At 50.5% G+C, this 26,302-nt stretch overlaps 5 protein-coding genes across 5 annotated transcripts; 3 read left to right on the forward strand and 2 right to left on the reverse strand.

The window, feature by feature from the left end:
* Window positions 1-784: 784 nt before the first annotated feature.
* On the reverse strand, window positions 785-2,200 carry BD324DRAFT_654224 (hypothetical protein; the record flags this gene model as incomplete). The annotated part of the gene is made up of 4 exons (XM_022018769.1): window positions 785-831; window positions 929-1,730; window positions 1,783-2,142; window positions 2,195-2,200. 4 exons carry the CDS (start codon window positions 2,198-2,200, stop codon window positions 785-787), a joined length of 1,215 nt encoding a protein of 404 aa, XP_021867676.1.
* A 5,388-nt stretch (window positions 2,201-7,588) lies between these two features.
* Window positions 7,589-8,512, reverse strand: BD324DRAFT_640133 (hypothetical protein). The gene is made up of 3 exons (XM_022017320.1): window positions 8,287-8,512; window positions 7,854-8,223; window positions 7,589-7,809 (listed from the first exon to the last, which is right to left on the reverse strand). Exons 1-3 carry the CDS (start codon window positions 8,410-8,412, stop codon window positions 7,793-7,795), a joined length of 513 nt encoding a protein of 170 aa, XP_021867677.1. The 5' UTR covers window positions 8,413-8,512; the 3' UTR covers window positions 7,589-7,792.
* Window positions 8,503-9,545, forward strand: BD324DRAFT_684329 (hypothetical protein; the record flags this gene model as incomplete). The annotated part of the gene is made up of 3 exons (XM_022019214.1): window positions 8,503-8,895; window positions 8,974-9,409; window positions 9,452-9,545. The coding sequence occupies exons 1-3, from the start codon at window positions 8,748-8,750 to the stop codon at window positions 9,543-9,545; spliced, it is 678 nt and encodes a 225-aa protein (XP_021867678.1). The 5' UTR covers window positions 8,503-8,747.
* A 1,431-nt stretch (window positions 9,546-10,976) lies between these two features.
* Window positions 10,977-12,632, forward strand: BD324DRAFT_640137 (hypothetical protein). Its single transcript, XM_022017321.1, has 3 exons — window positions 10,977-11,268; window positions 11,314-12,154; window positions 12,203-12,632. The coding sequence occupies exons 1-3, from the start codon at window positions 11,030-11,032 to the stop codon at window positions 12,542-12,544; spliced, it is 1,422 nt and encodes a 473-aa protein (XP_021867679.1). The 5' UTR covers window positions 10,977-11,029; the 3' UTR covers window positions 12,545-12,632.
* A 10,116-nt stretch (window positions 12,633-22,748) lies between these two features.
* BD324DRAFT_640145 (hypothetical protein) lies at window positions 22,749-25,535 on the forward strand. Its single transcript, XM_022017322.1, has 6 exons — window positions 22,749-23,397; window positions 23,440-23,532; window positions 23,585-24,128; window positions 24,184-24,299; window positions 24,347-24,915; window positions 25,052-25,535. Exons 1-6 carry the CDS (start codon window positions 22,783-22,785, stop codon window positions 25,347-25,349), a joined length of 2,235 nt encoding a protein of 744 aa, XP_021867680.1. The 5' UTR covers window positions 22,749-22,782; the 3' UTR covers window positions 25,350-25,535.
* Window positions 25,536-26,302: the final 767 nt, after the last annotated feature.

Consider the following 26,302-nt stretch of genomic DNA (forward strand, 5'->3'; position numbering starts at 1 on the left):
CCGAAAGGAAGCTCTGTCCAACGGCTGAAGGTCAACTCCGCGCGTTAAATCGGGATGGGAGTTGCGAGGCGGTACTTTGAATCTGCTTCTCACTTCTATGGGTCGACAGAAGGCACCACTAGTTGCAAAGTCAATATCTATACGACTGTCTTTTCGTGCTCATGATGTCACCAGCTCCATCATTAACACACCGACTATGCTCAGGCCCCCTTACAGGTTGTCTCATAGGCGCTAGTGAGCAGTGATCGTTGTGGCTAACTCACTTGACGAAAATTACTCATCTGCTCTCATACCGGAACATTGCTCCACGACGGCTTGTCCGGTCCGGAAACAGTCTGATAACGACCATAGATCTCAGGAATTAGCCTGGAACATGGATCTGACTGGGACGCGGTGGGATCCGACTTGAGAGACCGTGAGAATTCTGTTATAGATCGGCGGAATATTCGCTACAACAAGATTCGCAACTCCACTCAGTGAGTGAGACGCGAACCGTGAGCTTTCGAGAAGCTGTTGATCATATTGACCGTGGACATGGTAGAAGACGTCAGGATCTATGAGATACACCGCAGGGAATCCGCAGTATCGGGGTGGCGGGGTGGCGGGGTAGCGGGGTGAGCAGATATGCAGTATAATTCGGTTTCAGCGCGGTTGTGAGCTTGCCCAGACTGGCAGCTTGCCCGTAGCGTTTGCATGCACAATGTGATCATGGCTTACTCGAATTGTTTCATCTGGTTATATACAGCATACTCTGTCTTTCCGAGTATAGACGTCGAACGCAAATCTACGACGTTGCTGAGAATCCTGCCAATACTCCGCCATACTGTCCTCCTACCCGTTGTGAATCAGCAAGCAGTCGATCCTGGGGAGCCGGTATCGCTGGTAATCCTGATGGGTATTGGCTCGGTACAGGTTTCGCTTGACTGACTTGCTTGTTCCTTGCTTGGCTCCATTTCGTGAGGGTTCAGACATGGCTCAACGATCGCCGCATCGCTGCTTGGAGGATCCGTCCTTGGCAATGACATGTCTGGCTGCACCTCCTGGGTACGTGCCTTCGCGGCCGCAGCTCTTCGGTTCGCATCTCTCCACGTCGCCTTGGGACCCTGTTGGACCACTGACAGTGCTTCTTTCTCTCTCTGCAGCTTTCGCTCCTCCGCTGTAATCGGTACAACCTTCTTCAGCCTTGATCTATTGTTCAGACGAACATCGGCCTTGAGCAGATCCATGAGGTCTGGTCCAGAAAGCCCGGTGAAGTCTCGTTTCGCAAGACGTTCCCACTGAGGCGTCGCCTCTGGAGCGCGGGGTGCAATGGCTGGAGCCGCAGGTCCGACGTCGTTCAGCTGGGGCTGAGGAGCGGGGACTGGAGGACGGGTTTGGCGGATCGGAGGAGGAGGTGGAGGAGGAGAAGGAGGAGGTGGAGGAGGAGGAGGAGGAGAAGGAGGAGGAGGGGGATGGGTCACAACCGCTGATGATCGTCTCCAGGGCTCGGACGTTGCATTTGTCGCACCTTTGGTCGTTGAAGCTGTGCCTGTAGGGCTGAAGGTCTCAGCATCAGGGGAACGATGAGCCAGGCCGGTACTATTGTTGTTTTCCGAACTGTAAGTGACTTGGCCGACGTCTTTGTGGATGTGAACGGTCGAATTGGTAATTGATATCCCTGTTTGAACGGGCTGAGAGCCAGTCAGGAGCTGACTCATAGCTGTGGTAAGACTGTCGACCTGTCTCTTGTACTGAAAGCTTGTGTCAGCTAGCAAATGACCAGGACGGGGGCCAGCAGCTTACAATGTCAGCCCGCAGTTTCTCCGACCAAGAAATGTCGGCGGGATTGACATCACCCCTCTGCGACCTCAAAGCCTCAGTCTGCATGTCACGAGCTGAGTGTTTGATTCGTGACTGTCCGAGTGGATGATGTTCTCTTCGGGTCCGGCTTGAGTTCGTCTCCGCATTGGCGATCGAGCGTGGGCTGCCGCTCGAAAGCACCTGGTGGCTTCCCAGTGTTGAGGCTTCCGCCGCGACTGATGCCTTTCTTTTTGACAAAACCGGTCGCATCGAGCTCCCAAGAGTGAACAGCGTAGGGATGGCATGTCTCGTGCCGGGGGTGATGGCACGAGCACGATCTGTGGACCCTGAGATGGCGGATGGCTTCCCGGTAGTCAGCATCTGGAGGCCACGGAAGCAAGGGGTAGCAGCTTACCGTCATGTCTGACAACAGGCTGGTAGAACCTGATCTTCCCGTTACCCCACGTGACCGACAGAGCATCAGGCTTTCTCTCTGCGATCGCGAGCCTGAAGCTCTTGATGCTGATTTCTTTTCTCGCTGAGGGGTGCGCATACTTAGCGATGAAGTTCTTGAGAAATATGTCGCAAGATGGATGTCTCAAGACGGTTAAAATTTTTTCCATTTTCTGATTCCGCGTATATAAAATATAGCATTTATTTAAAAGCCACATCATCGCCGCGCTCAGCAGGCACATTATACCTTTCGTGGCGTCGTTACCACGCGATTGCTCAGGGCCCCACGTTGTACACTGTACGTCCATTCATTTTTGACACAATAAATTGGTCACGAGCTCTTGACATCCTTATAGCCTTGCATCTGGCCGGCAGAGCCTTGTTCTCCCTTTAGCGGAGAGTATTCAGAGATTGGCCCCAGCAAGGCGTAGCTCCGTTCTAAGTCATCGCAGGGCAATTCCCTTCTGCGGAGCTCCTCAAACGGAGAAATTGAAAAGACCCCTATGATTCACAGAATAGCAACAGGCGAGCGTAGTTGGATATCACTGCTTCTTCGGATTGTATCGGTCTCTTACTGAAAGGCGAGATCCAAGATGTACAGTAGACTTTCCGGGATGCTAAAGTCAACGTGTCTAAGTCACGTATCAGGGGGCAAACTGTACAGCAACGCGGGCGCGGAGGAGACGACTCTTACTCTTATCTGTCCATAAACGTGATGCTGAGTGCCAGCGCCAACAGGAGCTAGTTGCCTGAGACCGTACGGCGCCTTTCATACACATACCGACTCGGCGAAAAGCTCACGGACAAGAATCCAAATTTGAAGCAGCAGCAACTGCGTACAGAGGCTAGTCAGTATGTCATACGATATGTGAGAGTCCATGCGTGTCCAGATTATTTGACCGCACCATTCGATCCGTACAGCAGCAAGGCGGGGGATGGTGACATTATTCGAAATTCCTGATCAACACATGCGGCGTGAGATCGGAGCCCATTGTTCTTTAGACTCGTCCCCCAGCATCGGCCGGAACGGCGAATACCAACTACTGTACAAGCTGATGCAAGACGTCACAATCGATGTGAAGTCCTGTACGTAGACCTTGGGCACCATCGATGGAGATGCAGGGACTTCAATCCCAATGAAACATCTGAGACAGAATTCAGTCAGCCCGATCTTGCGACGCTCCCTGGCTCTTGCGACATCAGTCTTGAAACGCCTATCATGCGATCATGTTCCTATTCATCATACATACTGAAACATGATATGTAGCATTCGATTCAACCGTGCCTGCCCAATCACCGAGAGCTCCGCCGGTATAGAGGAACGGAGATCTGTCGGGACTGCACAGGGGTATAGAGGAACGGAGATCTGTTGGGACTGCACAGGACTCGAGGGGAGTCCGGACTTGCCTTTTGTGAGTTACACGAAAGAGGTGCAATCGGTCGGTGTCACGAACAGACCTCTCCGGCTTAAGGATCCTACCTGAATACCGACCTTGACTATGGGTCTTGGAGTGGGTGGCATATAGACAACAAAGATTCATATTGATGAAGAAACATCCTATCTTTCAGCCCTATTCCTACGTTGTGCGGTACCCGGGTGGCAGCTCGGCTAGCGCAGGCTGCCAACCGTTCCTGACAGTCTGAGAGCTCCCGGGATCCGGAGTATCGACTCGCTCGTACCTCTGGATACCGGGTGAAGCCACACGACCTGACCCATAGACATGGTCGAGGAAAAATTATTCCTTTGAATGATCTCCAATCTAGCATTGCAGAGATAGATCTTCCAGGCGATAGTTGAGACAAATTTCCAGCGGATTGTTGCCGACAGGTAGAAGTTATGTGTCACCCGCCCAGGATTCTATTCAGCCGAGCGGTCGGTGTTCTCAGAACTTATATATCATGGAGCCTTGAGCTGCTGCAGGGCGTTCCAGCGATTGGCGTTTCAGCAGATCTATGTCCCTCATTGGTCGCGATCAAGCTTCATTAAGCCTCTCCTGCTTCCCTCGTATTCGTTCACTAAGTCGTTAGGTCTGAGCTATGACTAAGCCATCCGCTAGATCTCACAGAGATCGTGTTGCCTTCAAGGACGTGCTGATGGGACGCGCTGTCACGAACATACACTGACGGCTACGCAGGATAACATCGTAAAAGACTTGATTGATACAGGCTCAAACCACGAGCCTCATCCAATTACAAGCCTGTTCCTAACACGTGCAACAACTGTTCTTGCACCCTGTATTGAGTAAAATGGTAATAGCGCCATGCTCTGGAGGGAATCCGCTAAGACTGTGCTTCTATGCTAGTCGTTCCTATACTGGTAACGTCTGCCACGCGAATAATGATTAGATGGCGCACGTAAGTTTGCCAAAAAAACAACACTTGATTTAAATATTTTCTAGAGCCCAAGGGTAGTGTCGCCTCCCGAGCTCGCCATGGCAGTGAACACCCTCACCAATCAACCTCTAAATAATCTTCCAAACTCTCCTCATAGACTAATGGACTTGACAGTCATACAGAGGGTCCGCCACTTATCTCACCCGCCGACCTTTACTCCCGCTCAATCGTGATTTGGGCGCGACTCCACATTGATGTGACATCAGACTACCTCACCGAGAACTGCATTTTGTAGGTTTACCGAGGAATGTAGCATAGGAGCTGGACTCGCCAATATGGTAGTCGAGGATATTCACGGGAACTACCACGTACTTGTGGAACACCGCTTTAACTGTTACCCTCCTCCTGCCGAGTCGCCTGCGTCGAGGCGCGAGATACGACAGGCTGCTCGCATGAATGCGTACTCACGGCTCCATTTAGAGCGCTGTCGGGGTATATCAGAGTATTGAGAAGGATACAGCAGAACAACGATCGACTTTAGTCTTGTAGTTGGAGGCCAAACACCATCAGCCGGACAACATGTCTTGAGAGCAATCAAATTCTGCTGGTTCTACTGTACGCTGAGAAAACCTACATACCCTGCAAGATCAGCTGTCGGGACAGAGCTTCCAGTGAATGGAGGATGCAGTTACAAGCAGGATTCACACAGCAGCGTCGCGGAGCTTTCTATGATCCGGGCTTATGATCTTCCCATGACGCCTTTGGTAAAGACTGAGTATCTACTCGACACAGCAGCAGGATTGCCCTGGTGGAACGGCGGAATCGACTCGTCAAAGCAGGAGAATTGCCTTCAGGAGAATTGACTCATGTAGATGGTGAGCGAGGTTCACTTCAGTCCTGAGGATACCTGGCATTGTCTTGGGACGCCATCGCTGAAGGGTGCACGGGGTCGAAAATTGCGGGACTGCGGGGTTGGTGCGGCGATAGCTGGGTTGCGGGGTCAGCCACCCGCTTGCGGGATTTTGGATTTCGACTCCGCGTATTTTCCCCACAGCATCTTGAGTGGGACTCTATGAACAGTAGTCACAGACAGTCTTCGGGCAGGGAGTTCATGACATTCGTATTCCTGCAGACAGCTGAACATCAAGGCTGACAGGTTAGGACTGCCTTTGTGTTCTGCTATGAGGGCCCTCCGGTCAATGTCTTTCGGAATATATGCGGAATCTGATGTAGCGGTCAGTGACGACTTCTGAACTTGTAACACCCATGTCTCCAATGCGCTGGGGTCGTGTCCTCTGACCGCCTTCGACCAGCATAGCCCTGCACGTTCCTTCTCAAGCAGACTCTCACTCCGTGGGCTTCGAAGCATAGATACGGCAGGCCATGCTCTCTTTCCAAAATTTGAACCGCCCATATGTGCCCATAGGCCTCGAAGTTCATGATATGTCTTTTCATCTGTGTATCATCAGCAGCGATCGTGAAAAGTGCCCCAGGCAAATCAAGGGTTCAATTTACTCTGGGGCTCATGCTGTCAGGTTACACAAACAGTATCACCTTAGCGAGGTATAACTGGACGTCAACACTTTTTCTGGTCCACTGAGATTTATGGTTTCGGTTTCAGCGTCCACCAAGATCGAGCTTCCCATGCAGGATGTTTCGCCGTTTCTTGGTCTGCTCGCATGTTGAAGAGACTGAGTCTCAGCAAGATGTCATTACCATGTCAATTTCCTAAGCGCTGAGAAGGATATTAGCCTATGAACATGCGCTTCCGGGCACCGAAATTGATCAGTGACTCCCGGGTAAAGTTCACAGAACGAGACGATTGTCAATGGATGCTGCATGAGATTCGGCTCTAAAGTATGATGAAGACTCGATGCTGCCTACACTTGCAGCCTGCTAGAGTCAAAGTATGCATACGTAAAGGGAGGCATGGGCTATCGTGGCTCCTCTCTCCTCCACGAGCTCATTGGGCACAGGAGGGAAGACCGCTGATTGAAATCTACTGCAGACATATGACCCTTAAAGATAAAAACGAAAATCGAGTGATCTCGCGTGAGATACTGTACGAATGTTTCGTCTACTCACCAAGCCCAAGATTGATGGTGCACATGGCTCTTCACGGTCTCATTGTTCTCGAGGTCGCGAAGCTCGTCGTACACTGCCGAGCTGCTCATCTGTAAAGTGGACTCCGACGAAAGAACGGGGACAGCGCTGAACGAGCTTGCAGTCAGCTCGTCCGGTCAGGTGGGACATTTATCATTAGGCTCACTACGCTTCTCACATTCATCATCCCTCCTACGTCTCGCCACAAACAAGGACTGTGAGAGCTCACGCACTATGCATGCGCTTGTAAGAGACCTCTCAAAGTGCAGAACAAGGATCCCTACGGCTTGTTTGTGTACAAGCCCTTCAGTGACCGCAGCACAACCCAGTGACAGCACAGTATGTCCGGATCACGAATGTTGCCAGAGAGCAAATACTTCTCTCTCATCATCAATCGGAACAGGGACTCAGCGACCCCTGTCTTCGAACCGGCACCGGGACAACACTTCCACTTCGTGATTGATCGGACTCTCAAGCGATCTCGCATGAAGGCTTCCCGACCTCGTCCAGAGGCAAGACCGAGATTTCGAAGGGATGCTTAGATAAAGTTCTGCTGCGTTTTGCGAAGCTGGTGTAAAATTTCGGCCTGCGTTTTTCACCGCCTCCTCCTCTGTGTCTCCTCCTGGTTGGCCGTCATCATAGGCCTTCATCCAGCTGATGAGGCGATCTTCCAGCAAGTAATTGGGTCAATAACAAAGTCTTGTTCGGCTTGCTTGCAAAACTCCCTACTATCTCATCTCTGAAGATTCTCTCACCAAGCTTCATACCTTTAGCCCGAGAACTGGGATCGGTCTTTGCTGTAGGATGTTATCGGACGTACGGAGAATCCCGACTTTTCGGCCACGTGCTAGTATGGTGGCATTACTCAGACCCATGATATCATGATTCGGATCATTTTCTGGCGCAGATACAGGGACTACATTCCTAAACTGCAAGGCGGAATCTATAGCCACCTCACTTCGGCTGCAAAGACTGGCTCAATTCGTACGTCAATCGACTTCGTGACTGGCCCCGCGACCTGCCAATCTTGCCCTGAGAGCGTGACGAATGGCGGCAGGAGACCCAACTCTCCAGATCTCGTCATCACCAGCGGTCCATGCCTCGATGTCCTTGAATCGTCGAATCATCTGCTGAAGATCAGTATGTCACTTCATGAGTCTCCGCAAAACTGACTTCACGCTCCGATCTGCCCGCACTCTTCGCCTTGCTTCTGGACTTCGCCTTCCGGAGACGTGCATGCTCCCTTTTGTGCTCCAGACTCTTCTTGACTTGTGAAATTTTGCTGGACCCAGGCACGTATCGTTGATCATTGATGTTGCCCGCCTCCCCATCATCATCGATTTCAGGTGGGGACTCGCCGGGATTGGGACTGATAGCCGAGGAGGATTCATGCGGATGACTGGTAGCTGCGGCTGAGAACGTTTGGAAGGTCTCCTTTGACATCTCCGAAACCACTTGTCGGTACTCCCCATGAGCCGCACGGAGGAGCCTGTTCGTAGTGAGGGCGGTCCTGAAAGCTTTTGTGCGTGGAGTATCGGTCGCAGCTGCCGTGTGCTACATACCCCAAACAGTCCTCAGCGCGGTGCCAATACCTTGCCTAGCCTCAGAGAAACTCACGACTTCTCGGGTTACCTTACTCAAGGTCGCGTCACAGGTGCGAACCGCGTGTCGTGCTTGCTTGAGAGGGTCTTGCATGAATTTCACACAGTTCTCGAGCGCCTTCCGCCTTTCGAGGGAAGACATTTTGTGTTCAAGGGATGTATTCTTTCACCGGGTGTGTCGAATACAGATATTGAGTAGGGACGGGAGATTTTGTGTTAAGGACAGAAAAAGGATGCCAATGCAGAATGTATGTGTTCAGGCCGTCTTAAGAGTTTAATCTCAAAACAAACAATCGCGAGAATAACGTCGCAAGATTGTAAAAATGTAAACAAATGGCTTGGCAAAAATTCTGCCACGGGGTCCGTAACGCCGAGAAAAATAATGCCGAAATAGCCTAAAAGGGATCGCGAGATTTAAATCGCAAGACAAAAATCGCAGCACAAACGTCGCAAGACAGCTTCTCACCCAAATCAAGCATGGAGAATTATGCTGAGCTCATCAAGGCCCGGGCCGAGAATGAAGTCCTCTGGGCTGCGGTCACTCGGTTGAACAACACCAGAGAGAAGGACAAGGATGTACCGAACCAATCTGTAGAACGGTCGAGCCCGCAGGAAAGGGTGCCTTGTGAGTGAAACCGTCGATGTGTCAGATCGCTTAGTGTAGCATGCTCCTCTGACGATGATCCGTTCATCGCGGGAGTAGGGGGAGAAGAGGTGCGGTTGCACGGAAGGCTATCATTGAACCTTTTCGATGGGGGCACACGAAGCTGGTCTGACAGCGGCGAAGAGGACGAAGACGTGACCATTTCCGGACCACATGCAAGAATGTTTGCGACCATGGGCACCATTCCAAGACGGATCTTGCACAATATGCAGGATGCGGCGGAGTCTCCGATCCGGGACGGCGAATCTCTCGAGGGTGAAATGGACAGCGACGATTCCCTTCCTCTGCTTCGAGCTGCGATCTCCGACGATGAGGGAGGCGTCGACGATGACAACCACACAGGGTCGGACATACAGTTTGAGGACGATGAGACCCTGAATTGGATACCGCAAGTCGAATCACCTGCTCCGGAATCCGAGGATCCCCTTCACAGTCAAAATGACGAGGGTCGACTGTCTGAAACGAGGTCACTAGAGTGAGTCCAGTCCCGCGAGTTCCAAAACTCATCTACCGTCAGAGACACCTCTCATGGGCGAGAGGACTTTGATTGGAATTTCACCAAGGATGACCTGGACTTTGTCGCTAGTCTGCTGACGGACCAGGATGAATAGCAGGATAATCTCATGCTACTTGCATCGACTTGGTAGAGCGTATGTAGGTCGATGAACCGATGCTTAAAATTCTAAAAGCCCTGTGGCGACAAGGGATCTCATCAGATGCCCATGGCTGCTTGGCCGGTTGGATCAATCTCTCCATAGACACAGACATTGCGTCAGCGGTGCCGTTGCGTTCTGTCCAGTGATAAGCGTCATCGAAGGAATTGACCTTGATATTTATGAGGCACGATATCAAAGACGGCAGCCTCATGTCCAGCCAGAGATCCTGAGGTGCCGAGGCCCTGAAGTACTCAGAGGTTGTTTTGAGAGGCCGGTCGATCACGGGTTCGGTCGAGCTCTGCTTCGCGCCTTGTCCCATTGGGTGCGTGGGTCATGTGTAGGTTATCAGACAGTCCTCACACCTTCTGGTACGCGATGCAGATCGCTCTGCGAGATTCAAGCGTACGGCTCGAGAATCAAGTTGGCGGTCTCCTAGCTGCAATGCTGACAGACGTCCTTGCTTCTCGTTGGGCATTGTGAAGGTATTCTCGTTGAGCGTAGCCCGCGCAAATCGGACGAGCGATGCACCAACTTGCTGTGAAAACAGGCTTCCTGTCAAGAATGACTTCGAATTCGATGGATTGCTTTTTGCGGACAAGACTACGAGTGCCAGACCAATGCCATGTTAACACAACAACGCGTACTGGGAAGCAAAGGGGATTCACGCCACCAGGGTGAATATCTCCTTCAAAATTCACCCAGGCACCGATGGTTTTGCTGGGAAATTTTCCCCTTTGAGAATTTGTGTTTGAGACACGCCTATCGATCTCTGAACGCCTTCGTGCGCGTAGCGACTCGCGCTTCAGTGTAGATGACACGCCTCGCCCAACAGACGCGCCCCACAGAGGTGCTCGAGACTCTGCCGTGGCGTGACATGCCCAATCTATGAGGGATGGGACCGGCATCAATGGGTGCGAGGTTTACACGCTGTGATTCCAGCCATCAAACTGATACGAGGGGGAGACAAGCGGAACCTGAGGTTCCAGTGATCCGAGAGTGGGAAAGCGCGGTGTCAGACAGCCATCGGCAAGCTCCTATCTGTTATCTCGCCGTCCTTGACATGCTACAGCGATGTCGGTAGCATCAGGATGGCTCAGCAAGCGGGACTGAGCCGAGCCTTGCCCTGTTTTGCTCAGCTCGCGGCATGACGTCAGGAAACAGCTTTCTTTAAATATCACTACCACGTGCCGTGATACAAAATGTATGGGAGAGATCGCCACAGCGGCATTTAGTTTAATATCGCCGAGCAGATTCCGCAATCACCCCGCATCCCCGCGAATCACTTTTCTTGCGGGATCGAGATCGCCACATCGGCGTTTTGATCGTTATTGCCGGCTGGGGAATCCCGCACTTCTTGTTTCCCCGCTGTTTGTTTTCAACTCAGCAACTCACTCAACCCAGCAACCTCCCAGTCATCATCTGACACCCCAACGCCCGTCATGGTCGCTACCGAGGCCTTCCTCAATGAAGTCGACACCTTCAAAGAGGTGCTCTCTATCACATCTCGACGCCAATTCTCTCCTTCAGGGACCTACGAGATCACTGAACCCGAATCCAGTCCAAACAATGTTCTCTTTTGGATGCGCACGATAGCAGCATTCCAGCCGGATCTACGTACTAATCTGGACCTTGCCCGACTGCCTGCGCAGTTCCAACCAAAAGTACTCGGTATAGACTTGTGAGTATCGCTCTTCGCGTGGATGCAGAAGCTGAAACGTTCCAGGTCAAAGCCTGGCTTGACCTTGTCCGTTCCCGAATGCTTCTGGACCCTCCCCGATCCTCTCCCATCATCTTCCACTTCTACTTCATTTTCAAGAATCGACTACATCGATATCTCCTCTGCAACCTTTTCTTCCATCGCTCAGACCATCGCTTCGATGCTTGGCGCAAACGGTGACGCGGATCAAACCCTTCATTCAGTCCTTTCGAACACAGCGGCCCTTGGGCGAACCGACAAGGGCTCTCCCCCTCAGACGCTTCAGCTCCCTCAGCCACAACCCTCCACGCCCTCCTCTTCCGCATCACACCCAATCCGCTCTACTACTCCGACAGATGAACCACACGAATGGGGCTCCGCTCAAGCTGCCGACACTCTAAGGGGAACAGCATTAGACCTGGAACACGGTCGCCGACAGTCCACGCCTGCTGCTCAACTTGGACCTCAATCATGGGAGCAGCCGGCGGATGATATGGGCGCTGGAATAGAGATGGATCTAGGCGATGGATGCAGTCAGGGTCTGACCCTCGAATTCAATCCTGGAGCGGAGTTCGAACTTCCGGCAGGAGAGGCTGCAGGAACGACACCCTTGACTCCCCAACACAGATCATCGCGCTCCTCTTCGCCCTCCACTCCAACCAAGCGTCTTAAGGGCCAACTCAAGCGTCGTCGCCGCTCTCTTACTCGCTTAAGATCGACATCACCTCGTGCAATGCCTGGACCCTCGACCGTGAATCAACCGCGCTTTGCCTCCGAGGCTCCGCCGATGATCAGATCACCTCCCCCTCTACCAAACCGTCGAGCTTTCCGACATGCCTCTGTACCTCAGAACGCGGGACCCAGTCGAGTAAGTGATTCGAAATCCACAATTGCTCTGATTCTGATGTCACCTCAGATTCCGATCCCCAACTTTGCACCTCGAGCACCCGCCTCAAATCCACCTCAAGCCACAACCGATGTCTTCACAGCCTCAGACGACAACATCGTACACAAGAATGACAATCGCTGCGTCAGGTGCAAGACCCGTGAACTCGAAGACTGCGTCCAACCCAAGCCGAGACGTGGCGGTAAAGTGAGAAGGGCATGCATCGCATGCTCCAAAGCTGCGAGAGGCTGCTCCCTGAGCGGGGAGAAGCATTATTTCAACAAAAAGGCAACCCCGGACTCCGATGACGAGGCTGCTTTGAATGGTGAAGTCCACGACATCGACAATAATGGATCAGAGAATAACGAATGAATGATGGTTGTCGTGTAATGGTGGCAGAGGTTTTGTGTATGGAAGACAAATGTAGCATGTGACATGCATGACAAGCAAGAGCTCTGAGTAAGTTTCACAACACTGTACAATATTCGGATTGCAGATGCTTTCTATGTTCAGCATTCCGCGGGATGTCAGACCCCGATGCTCCTGATCGCAGAGCTATGTTCTGCGAGAGCACTCGACAGAACGAGCCTACAGAACATGATACAGTGAACCCTGTGACCCAAGAGAGATCTCACCGGACCGCGGACGAGGTTGAAGATCTGAAGGATGCTGCCGTGAACGGTATTCGGAATGCCTTGCCTCCCCTCATCCCCCGGATGAGACTGATTGGTGGCAAACTAGAATTGCGGTCATATCGTCGAGAATCTGTGATCCCCATCCACGGCGCTTAGTCGACTCTATATGTTACTAGAGATGAAGAGCGTCATTGTCAGCAGCTTCTCAAAATTGACACTTTGCTTTTGATGATGCCGTTCTGTGTCCTTGCCTACAGACGGCAAAGCGATCGCTGAGGCCAGGTCAACTCTTCGTGCTTGAGACTCGGACAGCCATAGTGGAAGCACCCTTCACAGGATCGGTGGCCGCTTTTTCCTGGAGACATACCTTGTCGCAGCGAGGTAAATAAAAAGAAAATGTGGCATCGTGGCAGCTTGTAGTCGATGCACAGCGTAAATGGTTAGAGATCAGAGCTCTCACATAGGCTGCAGATACTGGTGCAACAGGGACAGTGCCGGATACCTTTACAACTCGCAATGCAAATGAAGGGGATTTGCATGATTCAGGAGATACTTTTGTTACGAGGGACGGATAAGAGCTCCGTCCCGGCCGAGGACGGTCTTGGCAAGGTCTGGACACCATCTCCATAACCAGGGACCTTCGACCGACCCAGGATGGTATATAGAGGTACTGCAGGTCTGGCGAGATCGATGCATGTCTCTCCCTCTAACTGTCCCAACTTTGTCAATCCACCAAACTCATGTACCGGATCCAACAGCGAGAGCTTCGTTCGAGACAGATCATCTCCCCGTGATCGGCCTCGACATCCATCGCTATGTGGTAGAGAATGTCAGTGTGACACATACACCTGCAGAATCAGACCTGTATACGTTGAGAAACGAGGTTTGAAACTGGACCAAGAGATGTCATATCACGGTCGGGAGGCGTCCTAGAATGCGAAACTCTATTTACCCTGTTGATACCTCCATCGTTTCGCTTCCCTTTTCATTCAGGAGGGAAATTTTATGTGTAGCTAAGCCCTCTGGAGACCACACGGCGTGAAGTTACTTGCTGCATGACCGCGATTCTCTCACCGTCGTGAGCTCGTATAGCAAATGAGCTGACGCAATTATTGACTTCATACTTGTCAGGGTAAGGGATAGCCAGATGCTTGTATATTCTCGACAAGTCACTCAATAGGCAGGGGGAATACAGAGGAACTATCAATCCATTTCAAGCACTGTTGTAACCTGTACCATATATATATTAAATCCTGACAAGTAACCGGAGCATTTTTGTCCAGCTACCTTCGTTCATGTCCGCCATCTCCGCTCGACCTTGAATTGTGCATTATCATGACAATACTGTATTACGGATAAAATCAATGCACCGATTTCGCGTATAACAGACTTTATATAACATCATGACGCAGTACTGCTCGTCTTCACAACTCGGCTCGTGTTGGCCTACAGGCTTGCCGAGGAACGGATTGCTCATCCGCCCTTTCCTCCGCTGGTTGTAATCATGATATCCGGCCCACCGGTAATTATCCTTATCGCTCTCTCTGATCGCTCACTATCATATTTGCCCGACGCAGCAAGCTCACGTCCCGCTTGGGTCATCGTCGGGTTGACTCCCAAATGTGAGCTTTATAGCGGATCTCTATCTGAGGCCCGGAGTTATCATGTGCGAAGTCATAACCGCAGGGCAAGGGGCACATGGCGTCATAAAGATTCTTGCTCCCAGGTGTTGCATCAGCTAGGTGAGGGGTGAGTGACATGCATCTGGGTCATGAGTGCATCTAATACTGAACTTTTCACGCCATATCTGTCCTTGCGTAGAGCTCAAGGCAAGGTCTATTGCAGTGCCTGTGTTCATTGTCGAGCTTGATAGATTGCCTTTACATCCGAAAGCAAGGCAAATTCCATTCATGCATTTCTGTGGAGAATGAATCTAGACGCTGACATCAGTGAAGTAATCCCCACGATAATGCATTCCCAGGCACGCTGAGGGTAACAGACATTTAATTCTAATTTTTAAAGCTTTTTTCCCGCGGTGTGAAATGTGATTCAGGTCTATGAACAGAATTCAAAACAAAACTTGGCTTCAGGCATTTGCTAACATTTCAAAGTGGTAGAGTAAAGCAAGAAAACCTCAATTTGATACCAAATTAATGTATAAACATTGCGTAAGGATCCTTGAAAGTATGCCGACTATTGGGAATTGCGCATTTTTAACATGAATCAGTAAATCTCGTCGGTGTTCCGCATAGAACGCTGCCCAATTGAGTGCTCTCCGCCACTCAAATTTGAATGGAAGATTTCTTCGACTGAGACTGATCAATTCAGAGGGACATTGGTTTCGTTTCGAGAGTAGCACTTCCAGCGTAATTCACCCCTTTGTCATGGAATGTATATTTCATAGCACATTACTCGACTTACTCGTGACCAGGATATTGAGGAAACGAGCATTGCGTATTTTGTTACGCTTGCAGAATCTGCCGGATATTATCTCAGCAACATTGTCCAATGCGCAGCTCCGCGATTGTCTGATTGGAGAAATTGACTTTGCAGAACGAAGGCTGAGCTTTCAAGCGACAAATGAGCACATCAAAGACTCACGGAGGTGCTGTTCAAATCGACAAATTGAGAGGGTTCTTGAGGGCCATCTTCCTCAACGGTGTCGACAAAACACTATTAATTCTGGATCTCCGGTACGCTTTGTTTGATCCAATACTCATTTTACAGGATCTGTTTGTTATGACGGAGCATTCCCATTTTCCAAATATATTCTGATGATCGATTCGTCTTCAATCGACTGTTAATGTTGAAGCAGTCAAGGACACCATGCTTCCGGCGTATTGCGGAGCTATCTCAGGACGCAACAACAGCTAGGTCATTGCTCAGTCGCGACTCCCACCATTGATGTCGTCCACAGCTTGAGAAGTGGGGGTCGTTTGACATTGTCATGTGACGGTCACTGTATACATAAAATGTGCTGCTTTTGTTCCTCTGAAAATCGGTTTGAAGCTCATTACCTTGAGAAGTGAAACTGCATTACATCTTCATCTCACGGTGGCATCTATCATACGCCTCGGACCGATAATGTGAAGTTGATCACCGGTTGAAAAGTCATTGTAACATACAATGGAATATCCATCCGCTTTGCGGAGATTGTAGAGCGTGACGGTCACAATTCCTCCTACACATAAATCCATGGAGCATCCGACTTGCGACACATGCAAAGCGTGACGGTCACAAAACCACCTGAACAAAGGTTGGAATATCCGTTTTGCGGAACTTGGAAAAGCGCGACGGTCACTTACATGAATAGACTTGTACGTTTGATGATTGGATTCGTTTCCGGGCCACTGGAATCCATCGGTCATAAAACTGGACCTTTAAGGCCAAGTGCAAGCAGATCTATCAGTTTTCGTGTTAGAAGGTGGATGATCTACCGACGATTGAAGTTGAACCTCACGAATTCAAACTCAGGCCACGGCCAAATTTTGGCCTGTTCCGTAACCCATTTTCTACGAAGATCACAATTAAAACAGCTCGCCGTGACAAACTGTTGTAACAGATTTGGCGGCTCGAGACGCATGCAAGCTCATTGTCCTGCCAGCCATGTCAAACTCAGGATCCACGCCTTTGAGTTTCATGTTGCGGCCTACGAACATCAAACCCAACAACGATCGTCGACACGGACGCGAACATGCTGGACAGAGATCCCTCTCCAGGGTCTTCGCACGCAGCGATCATCAACCTGAGAGACATTGAGAACTCTGCAAGATGTCCCAAGGCACCCACAGTCGACGTTGCTACATTTATCAACTAACCTTCCGGAAAAGTCCCTAACCCCACACACCTCTTTGCAAAATTTTGCAAAATTTTTGCAAAGCTCGCTTAGGGTTAGTGGGGGTTACCTCTATTTTTGCAAAATGTTATCGCAAGATCTTTGCACCGGACAGACTAATGTGACGTCAAGCCGCAGTAGTTGATGTGGCCCCGATGCGTCTCAGCTAAATGCCTGATATATGTCTCAATGCCGGGCGAGAGCAAGTCATACGCCGCGTCATGACACGTAAAGTTTTTTTGCGCGCAGCGGTTAGTTCATGAGATGGATTGTGCTCATGATAGGCAATGCCGATCAACATGTGGCAGTTTCTTCCACCGCATTGGTGCTAGGTGACAGTCACGCTTTTGCCTGAAGCGGTGACGAGCCGGAAGAATGAGGATAAAAGATATTCAACGATATGTGACCGTCACGGGGTACCATAGTATTTTTGCGGAAATTCTGGACGCCTTTTAGACGGTGATGGTATTGTTGGATGTGACTGTCACAACGTTACGCATCAACGATAAGGATGCGTGCGATCTCAAATCCTAGCATCGCTTGTACAATGAATAGCTTTACTGCTTTGGGGTCAGATTGTGTGTGGGATCGTTCATGTACGCCGAACGCGCTCAAATAGGAATCTGCTGGAGAGTATACATCTTCCTGCGGCTTTGTCGCCCCATCGATCCATCTTTGTGCTCCACCTTACTCCCCGCATCACTCAGCACTCTCAACCAAAATCAATCGAATACATATCAACCACTGATGGGTGACAGCAATATTCAGCACGTTCAAGTCGATGATAAAGAAGTGCATCACTCAATCTTCATTTGTTTGAGTCTTATTCATACGCTGGTGGTCTATCCTGCACGGAAAAATCGCAATTGCGAAGTGTCGTCGGCAACAAAATCCATTTTCCTCACGATGACTATCTCTTACCAGTCACCTACTGACCGATCCGAATTATGACGCCCCGACGATTTCTCGGATGCGCATATGGCAATCTTTGCAATCACTCATTCTACAAAAGATACATTCTGCAGAATGCACAACACTAGATCTACCGTGATTCTGCTGCAAGATGAACATCGATGATTTGCGTCTTTCTAATGGTTCCTCCAATCATTCGGTTTCTTGTTTGACCTTTTTTGGCTCAACCTTGTGACTCAGTGCTTGAGATAAATTAACCCGATAGCAAATCATCATCTTCTGGCCTATGCTCCCTCACTTTTGCAAACAATGCACATACTCCTGAACTCTGCTCCTCCCGATCACTCTCATTCGGATCCCTTTAGAGCGCACCACAATCTCTTGTTAACGAATCATTCTCATCCTTCAATCTCCCTTTAATCTCGCAATGCTTGTGTCTGTATCTGATGCATGGAAGGAAGGATTTGGCATCATACTTGAAGGATTTGGCATCATACTTGGACTCGCACAGTTGGAGTCGCTGAAAGTCCTTGTATACCTCCGCACTTCTGCTCATCGGACAGAAGTAAGATGTCTCATTTCGAAGTATTATTCCCCGTCACAGATACATACATAACCCGGGAGCAGAAAATGGAAACAGGATGTGTGACGGTCACTTGAATCTAACCTTAGGTAATTGCTGCATTTCAGACATGACCGCGAGGAGTTTTCAATTCATCAGATGATTTAATCTCCTGGAAGAGGAAATTTCCATTTACGAATTAAATACTATTCCCTATTTCAGCAGCGATTATAGGACTTTGTTGTCTTTGCAAACGATTCAAGTCAACCTGACTGCATTATCTTTTATCAGACTCATGTATTCTGGAAGCCTAAAGTAATGTCAAAAGTGACGGTCACTGAGTAATTTTTCAGATCATAATCTTTCATTCAAAGCACGTCTTTCGTCAAATTTGTGAGTTTGTCCTTCGCCATAACCAAGTATTCCGTGTAGTAGTGAATTCTGTCGTGTCTGAGCGTTGACCACTGAAATGTGACCGAGTTGCTTAAGGTGTACAAATGAAAGTATGATCAGGAGAAAGAATGAATGGATCACGAGACAAAGAGCGGGACATGATTATTATCCCGACTTGGCAGCATTGTTTTTTTGTCTACAGATTGCAAATGATTCTGGCATCAAATTTTGCAAAGGTTGCCAGGCTGCGTGGGTACTTCGAGTATTTGCTCCCGCTTTTTATCTCTTGCCATCAATCCGTCTTCCCACAACTGTCGTCATTATACTCATACATGCAATTCGGTCACCAATGGTCATAATTGAGCGTCAAAGCTCAAACTTGTACGTCAACGGACAAAAGAATGTCGAGCATACTGACTGCATTCTTCAACAATCTTGGTCTCGTCATCGTTTCAAATTTTTCTCCATGTCGTCAAGCTCTCCTCTACATCGTCAAGCTCTCCTTTATATAGTCTTCAGCTCCATCAGCATTCACTCTTCGCGGCAGCATGTAGACGATCGTGTTGCACAGATGTCGATACCACCACAGGAGAGCGAATGTCAAATTACGTGACTGTCACGCTCAAGAGCCTGATTCAATCAACCTCTTTCAAAACTCTGGCAGCAACATCAATTGGGGGCAATGCTACATCATGATTGCCCCATGGTTGTCGTCGTCGATATTTCTGGCCCTGAGAAAAGCTTGCATTACCCACAAGCATCGCACTCTGCGGCCGGGAAGCTTCGAGAGCCCATGACCCAATGACTGGTTCAGCGATGTCACCTTCGCCCATTTATGCTTATTTTTTCAATCATCAACGGTGCCCTGACAGTCGACGTTTTAGAGGGAGTTCCGGTGTCTTGGCGTTACGCGCTCTACGACGCGTTGCAGCATGAAAAGGGCGCAAAACCCTGAGAACCAAGGGACGAACAAAGGCTCACACGCCTTGGCTTGAACGACTGAAGAGAAAGCTGGGCCTTATTGATCAAAGAAGGAATAGGAAGAAGAGCCGTCGACCTTGCCCTGTGGCGTGTCCCTGAGTGAATGAAATTTTAAAGACGCCAAGACGCGTCTGTGGCGCGTCTCAATGATAAATATTCTATTCACAAACAACGCGTTCAATGATGGACCATCAAACAAATACATATCTGGCCTTGCAAACGTGAGCAAAGAACCTCACGATCTTCAATCAATCTCCTTCTTAGTGTCAGTTCCAAGACTCGTATCGGACTATGCTAACGCTCAGGATAGATGACAAATGCCTCGCGGCTACTCCTTTCAGATCGTGGCGAATGTCTTGGGCGGAGAAGCAAATACCACTGCGAAGCTCCTAGGCTGCTGGATCAGCTACAAGCTCAGTTATATTGGACATTGACCGAAAGACGTCTGCCTTTGTGTCTCCGTGTCATCGGTGAAAGGCTGTTCGCAGGGATCAATCCCTCGGTCCGAGCTGGGGACTGTTCTACACCCGTACCCCAGTGGACGGCGAGTCTCGTCTCTGGTCTCTTCTCCGTGCAAACAGCAGTTTGTCTCTGGTTCAAGTACCTCACGTTAGACATCCGAGCCTTTCAACTCCCAGGTCAGCTTCTCCGCTGCCCTCCTTCGACCCGATCATTCACGATCTGTCGAGCCTTTCGAAGCTGGACGTTGCTGACGTGAAATGATCGAGCTGAGATTCACACATCACACATCACACATCTTCACAACTCGTCCTAACCTGTGCTGATCCTTGGTTTAAGCCAGCTTCTTCGTTGTGGACACATGCCTTTCCACCAGGCTTCGGGAGCTAAGCCCTGGAAGAGATGCTGCAGGGACCAAGCACAAATGACCTCCACGACACATCCGACAGCATGCTCCTTGCTTCGCCTTTTGATCGTCTCGTCGCATCTGCCGATCTCGCGATAGTGAAAGATGAGACTTTCACGCGTGGCTCAGGATTGGCCGCAGATGTGTCATGGGTCCACACATCGTCAGAAGTGGGGAGGAGTACGCTTTGTCGTCTCGCGAATCGCTAGATGACGGCTGTAAAACACTGGAAGGCAGGCAGCAGTGCACGCGGCTCAGCACTGACAGGCCGGGTCTAGCAGGCATTGCTTCATAGCAATCCTTGACAGTACAAGGTCTCCCATTGCACGAGGATTCGAATTCGGGTTGAAGCAGTTGGATGACAGGTAGCGCACTAACCACTTGGAATAAAGATGAGCGATGGCTCTTTGCCCGTATGGTAATTACTGTCGCAGCCTACTCGCAGCAGGTCTGATATGGTGTCACTACGCCGCTCAGAGCCTTTGACCGCCAAGGGACTTCTATCATCCCGACACAAACCCATGATACTAAGTTTGCACATTTTGGGATCGAGAATACGGGACCCCAAGAGCAGAACGGCAGGCAGGCCGGACTGTGTGCACAGATCTCGAGCAATCGCGTAACAACCGTTGGCATTGCATCGTGTGATATGTGAGAAGCTCCTTGTCGCGGACAGATCTCAGTCACCCGATTCTCTCGGTCGCATAGGCTTAGCTGTGCTTGGATTGATCGAGCCTCAGAAGACTCAGCCATGGGCCACTTCAAGACATTAGTGAGGGAAGGTCGGCCACTTCAGGACATTAGTGAGGGAAGGTCGATCGGAGCCCATAAATTGTAAGAGGAGGACAGCAGCTTCCTCAGCAGTCTATTCCGACAATCATTGGTATGCGGGCGAGAGACGGGATCGGAGTTTGAGGCAATGTTGCTTGATTATGACGAAGGAATGTATCGCGTACGACGAGAAAAATGACTCGAACGGTACTTACTATTGTCACAAGGGGCGGATGAGAGCTCTGTGGTGGCCGTGAAACGTCTTGAGAAGGTCGAGAGAACAATGAGGACCACACTCGATAGAGTTTGTGGATCAATTCATGTTGGTATTTAGAGGTATTCCATGTCAAGCGAGATCGATGTATCTCTTTCCTCCTAACAGTACGGTAACAGATACAAAGGCCGTTGAGCAATGGATGTCTGTTGCATCTCTCTCATCCGATCTGACTAGTTGTGTGAATCTTAGACGGCTGATTCAGCGCAATATGGTACCTTATGGGTCTCTGCTGCCCTTGACTTCGTACATGTTATGGTCTCGATGAGCTGCTGACACCAAACCGTCAATACACACCTATAACGAGAGGTACGTGACAACCCTGCACCATAAATCAATCAGCCCTGCATCAACTTCAGCAACACAGTCTCTGACTTATGAGAGCAATGAATGATCACTGCTCGACCTTACTTGCACAAGTCTCTGCGACCGTCTCAGAACTTTGAGGCTGGAGAAAGTTGACATAGGGTGGGTGAGTAACGAACAGATTCTGGGTGCTGAGAGCGTCCAAAACCCAAGATGCGGCAGGACCAATGTGCAGACAACTCGGACTCGCGGGATCTGTCTTGCCCAGCCCATCCCCTACATTGAGCGGGAATCACATGTCGGTAATTCTATGATGCAGTATGACACGATTTGGCAGTTGTCACGGAACCCACAGGGAACAGGATGATGACCGGATCGTTGCATCACTTCGCAGCAGGTAGATCTATCTTGCATCCCCTTCTCTATTCAGGCTCTTCTCGTATGAGCCGGTCTCCAATCAAGTGCGGACACCAGTATCGAGTCCCGGGTTGCACGCTCTTCACTATCGCGAATCTCTCCCAACAGCCAATGACGATGACAGAGCAACGAACGCAATCTCTCCTGTCTTGCCAGAAGGACACCGCTATTAGGATGAAAAGTATGACCATGATGGGCGTCCGAGCGTTCCTCGCCCCTGCGTTTGCCGTGCCCAGGGCGAGGGCGGTCTCGACTGAAGAACAAGCTTGCAGCCGGACACGAGGCCCACGAGTCACTCCGAGATCCGAGAGCGGGATGAGCGGGATCGGTGCGGGGTACATCGAGAGAAGCGATTGAGTCAATACGGGCATCAGCATACCGGGAATGCTTTGACCCGTGAGTCACCATCCGGTGAACAGCGGTATCTGATGGTCAGGTCTTCGGCAGGAGCGACCGGCGTAATCGGCGAGACCTCAGAAGCCGACGGAACAGGTTGGCAGGATTACTTGTCTCGTCACTTTTCAATGGATTGGCAATTAAAAATGACGCGATTAGTCAAATATCGTCATCAATAAAGGCATTGTTTTACTGAAAAGCCTTTTTTTTCCCCCTTGGCGTTACTTTTCTCTTTGTTTACTCAATTCCAAGGCTCGCTCGTTATGGCGAGATCGTTACAAGAACTGCTCCTTCGATTCCCCAAATTGCATCGGCCAAAGTATATACCCTCTTACACGGGTGGCTCCACAATCATATCTGAATCCTTGAGCGATGTCGTTCAGTACCCGATCGACTTGTCGGGAGATGCGGATTGGGCGAGGAATAACCTGCAGCCCCTTCTCGCTCATCTGAACGCCACCTTCACCGATCCTATAGCCTTGCAGGAGTTGAGTGACTGGTCGTCGAGCATCGGGAGAGTCTGGGCCGTATCCCGAGAGCAGTACCTTACCGGCGAAGGAGCTCTGAGTGCTCTCGTCAGTCCACTCCACGACTGGATCAGCGGTTTCTTGGCACGATGGATCAATCCGCAGGTTCGCGTATACTGGCGACTGGTCTCTTCGGGTCCTCCGGGCAAGTCCGATCACGAACTAGTTCTTCAAGTGCGACAGATCAACTGGTCACCCCCTGCTGGAGAGCACGGTACACGGTACAGATGGGAATGTGTCGGTCCAGATAAGTGGGAGGTCGTGATTGGTCTCGCGGAGGACAAGACCACAACTCGCATGACCGATCATATTTTTGAAGGCTTTGTGGACACGCTGACAGCTGCCGATTATGTGAGTGGAAACATCGTGGGCGGTGACTGATCCTGATCAAAGGCATCGCTTCCGGGCTTTCGCCTCGCAGTTCTCTATGGCGTTGACGGTGTCGAGGACCAGCTCGACTCGATCTCATCCAAATTATGCGAGCAAGTGAGGCTACGGATGAAAGACCTCTAAAATGGGCATAGTTGACTCTCCACAGCTCGCTGGCGAATGTTTCAGCCGGGGTGTGCCGATCGTGTATACCTTCACAGGAACCACCATGAACGCCTTCACCCTTTCCCCCTCGAGCAACGGCCGCCCACCTGGCATGACGGCCTCCAATCTCACGAAAACCATCTTCATGCCGTCGAGTCGCAAGCTCTGGAATTGCCATGTCGGATTTGTACTGGGGGTAACGCTTTGGGCGATTCGCAGTTTTCAGACCGCGTACGGGAACACCATGGGTATGCCTGATCTTCGAGCGGTTCCAATCGTCTACGGCAATACCCTCTCATCTGGGCCAGGCGGTGGCTCGGCTATCGGTCCGAGCTCGAGCGGGTTCTCATCAGGAAATGCGGGGCTCGGCCATGCGCAGAGTTCAAGCTCCTCTCAGACTCCGGGTACCAGTGCCACCAATAATACGATGCAGATTCAGCCTCCAGCCGATCTCAGATTTTCAACACCACAGCGCCCAGTCGGTGCCAAGCGACCGTTACCTCCGACACCACCTGAAGATACAGGGGCCTTGGATGACATCACAATGGGTGAGCAGGCTGCCCACAAGCACTCATCTTGATTCTAAGATGACTGACTGTACAGATCCGCCAAAGATGTTTGGTCGCTTGATGGTGGGCACTTCTGAAAGTGCGGTCTCGCAAGCCTCCTCCTACCTTCCCTCCCCGGTCCACTCGCCTGCCAAGATCGATGTTACAGAGGTGAGTAGTCTCAGCAGCCGCACCACAATAAGCTGAGAACTCTCAAGCTTGGGCCACTGTCGGTGTGCACTCGCGTCCCATCATCGATTTTGTCCGACCCAGCCTCAAGATCTGCGGTGCAGGCGCGTCTTTCGGAGCATTCCCCAAACATGGTCGACCAGCAGTTGCACGGCCCCTACATCCCCTCGTATGACTCTTCTGATTTGCCTCATCTGAGGTCGCCTCAATACGTCGGACCCAAGTCGCTCAAATCAAGAGACTTGGTGATTGGACCTTACCGATCTCACGGGTCTACCTGGACGGCTTTCGAAGTCTCCGAGGCGATTATTGACGACGACTCGGCTCAGGCAATTGTCAAATTTCTCTACTTGCCTCAATGGACCGAAGCCAACCAGTCCTGGCGTCAGGTGCTAGAGGCCGCTGTTCGTCAGGAGTTCAGGATCATGACCGATCCCAAGTTTACGGCGATTCAGGGAAGCGTGATACCGAAAGTCAACAACTTATATCCAGGCTTGTTTGGCGGTGTGACCAAGGGTGGTGGGAACATTTGGATGACATTGTGTGAAGATGCTGGCACAGTGCTACCGAAGTATTTTGCCGCAGACCTCCGCTTCCAGTGAGTCTACTTCTTGATTCGCCCTTATCACATCTTTGTCCACCCCATGACTTTGCCGCGCTTTTACAACTCTGAGTCACTCCGCCATCCTCCCCTGTCTGTGTCACTGCCTGGAAAGCGTGCTGATTTGGCTTAGGGAAGCCATCCGCTCCCGCTATAAAGCCCTGCACTCTGCGGGCGTGTTCCATGGGGATGTAGAATGGCGACACATACTCGCAAAGGCTTCAGCCATCCGCTCCGAGTCTCACCTTCAGCCGTTGTCGCTGGATGAGATTTTCACATCCTATGACCCTCAATCGATTCGAATCATCGATTTTGGATCGGCTGTGACTCAGGACACTGTCGAACAAGGCTATGATTATTGGCAACGAATGTGTGAAGGTGAAATGATCCGAGTTGAACAGCTCTTCAAGGAGGTCAGTGCCGATGTGTAGCGCCGATTCGTACCGGCGCTTTCCGCTTGACTTTCTTCCCTCCGGCTCGCTATCACTCATGGCAGGTCCATGATGATCTGCCATTTGTCTCGAATCACTCTAATTTATGACTGGACGACATGATGAGATGACGAGATGATGCTTGATGATACTGTAGAATTGCATGAATTCGTGCTCCTTGTCGATTGAGATGGACTGTCAGTGTAAAATTCCAAACGAGCGGTCGTCGGGATCACAAACCGTGTTGTGACGCTGGTCTTCTGCTGGAACAGAATCTCCCCAGACTCTCCGCGAGAGTCACATTGGTCGTGTCGGCAGAGCCCCCTTACTGCTGAAGCAAATAACGGGTTGGATCCCCAACACATGCTTCGGAAGCCTGCTTTTTAGGTCTGGTTGCCCGACAAGTCACCTCCCCCCCAGCGCTCTATTGTCAACATTATTCTTGCAAATTCTTCTTCCGTTCCGGCGAAGCTTCGGTCGATCGTCCATCTTCGAATGTATCTCAATATATCTTCGTTTCAGCTGGACCCGATCCAGAGCTTCTGCGCTTGTAGGTAAGGTTGCACTAGAGGATTCCAGCAACGAAACGATTTAGATGCCTGATCAAAGTCTGAAGGATCAACAGATGGTCAAATACTTCAGCTGTAGATAAAATGGACACATATGGAATTCATCCTTCAGACCGAGAACACGATGACCGTTTCCCAATCATTAGATCAATCCCGATAAACGCTTAACCGTCGACATTCATCGGTCGGGTCCAGATCGAGTGGCATCAGGAGTAGATAGAGGTCGTCTAGGAGCTCACCCCTCTAAAGACTTTGTGTTCAGTTAATGATGACCGCAGTTTTTCCATGATGGTTTCACGGGTGGTCGTGCAATTGTCACTCCTACTTGAAGTCGGGCCATGGACACTACAACATACACTAGTGTGTGGCAAGTAAGCGTCGTTG

This window comes from Kockovaella imperatae (genome assembly GCF_002102565.1).
Source record: "Kockovaella imperatae strain NRRL Y-17943 chromosome Unknown BD324scaffold_25, whole genome shotgun sequence".
In the NCBI taxonomy this organism is placed as follows: domain Eukaryota; kingdom Fungi; phylum Basidiomycota; class Tremellomycetes; order Tremellales; family Cuniculitremaceae; genus Kockovaella; species Kockovaella imperatae.

Bases quoted from the DNA above. Each gene is read 5' to 3' on its own strand.
- BD324DRAFT_640133 (XM_022017320.1), bottom strand. From the start codon at position 8,412: ATGTCTTCCCTCGAAAGGCGGAAGGCGCTCGAGAACTGTGTGAAATTC. The intron at 8,224-8,286 runs GTGAGTTTCTCT...TGGGGTATGTAG, and splicing joins GTAAGGTAACCCGAGAAGTC to CACACGGCAGCTGCGACCGA.
- BD324DRAFT_640137 (XM_022017321.1), top strand. From the start codon at position 11,030: ATGGTCGCTACCGAGGCCTTCCTCAATGAAGTCGACACCTTCAAAGAG. The intron at 11,269-11,313 runs GTGAGTATCGCT...GAAACGTTCCAG, and splicing joins AAAGTACTCGGTATAGACTT to GTCAAAGCCTGGCTTGACCT. The intron at 12,155-12,202 runs GTAAGTGATTCG...ATGTCACCTCAG, and splicing joins AGAACGCGGGACCCAGTCGA to ATTCCGATCCCCAACTTTGC.
- BD324DRAFT_640145 (XM_022017322.1), top strand. From the start codon at position 22,783: ATGGCGAGATCGTTACAAGAACTGCTCCTTCGATTCCCCAAATTGCAT. The intron at 24,300-24,346 runs GTGAGTAGTCTC...AGAACTCTCAAG, and splicing joins CCAAGATCGATGTTACAGAG to CTTGGGCCACTGTCGGTGTG. The intron at 24,916-25,051 runs GTGAGTCTACTT...GATTTGGCTTAG, and splicing joins GCCGCAGACCTCCGCTTCCA to GGAAGCCATCCGCTCCCGCT.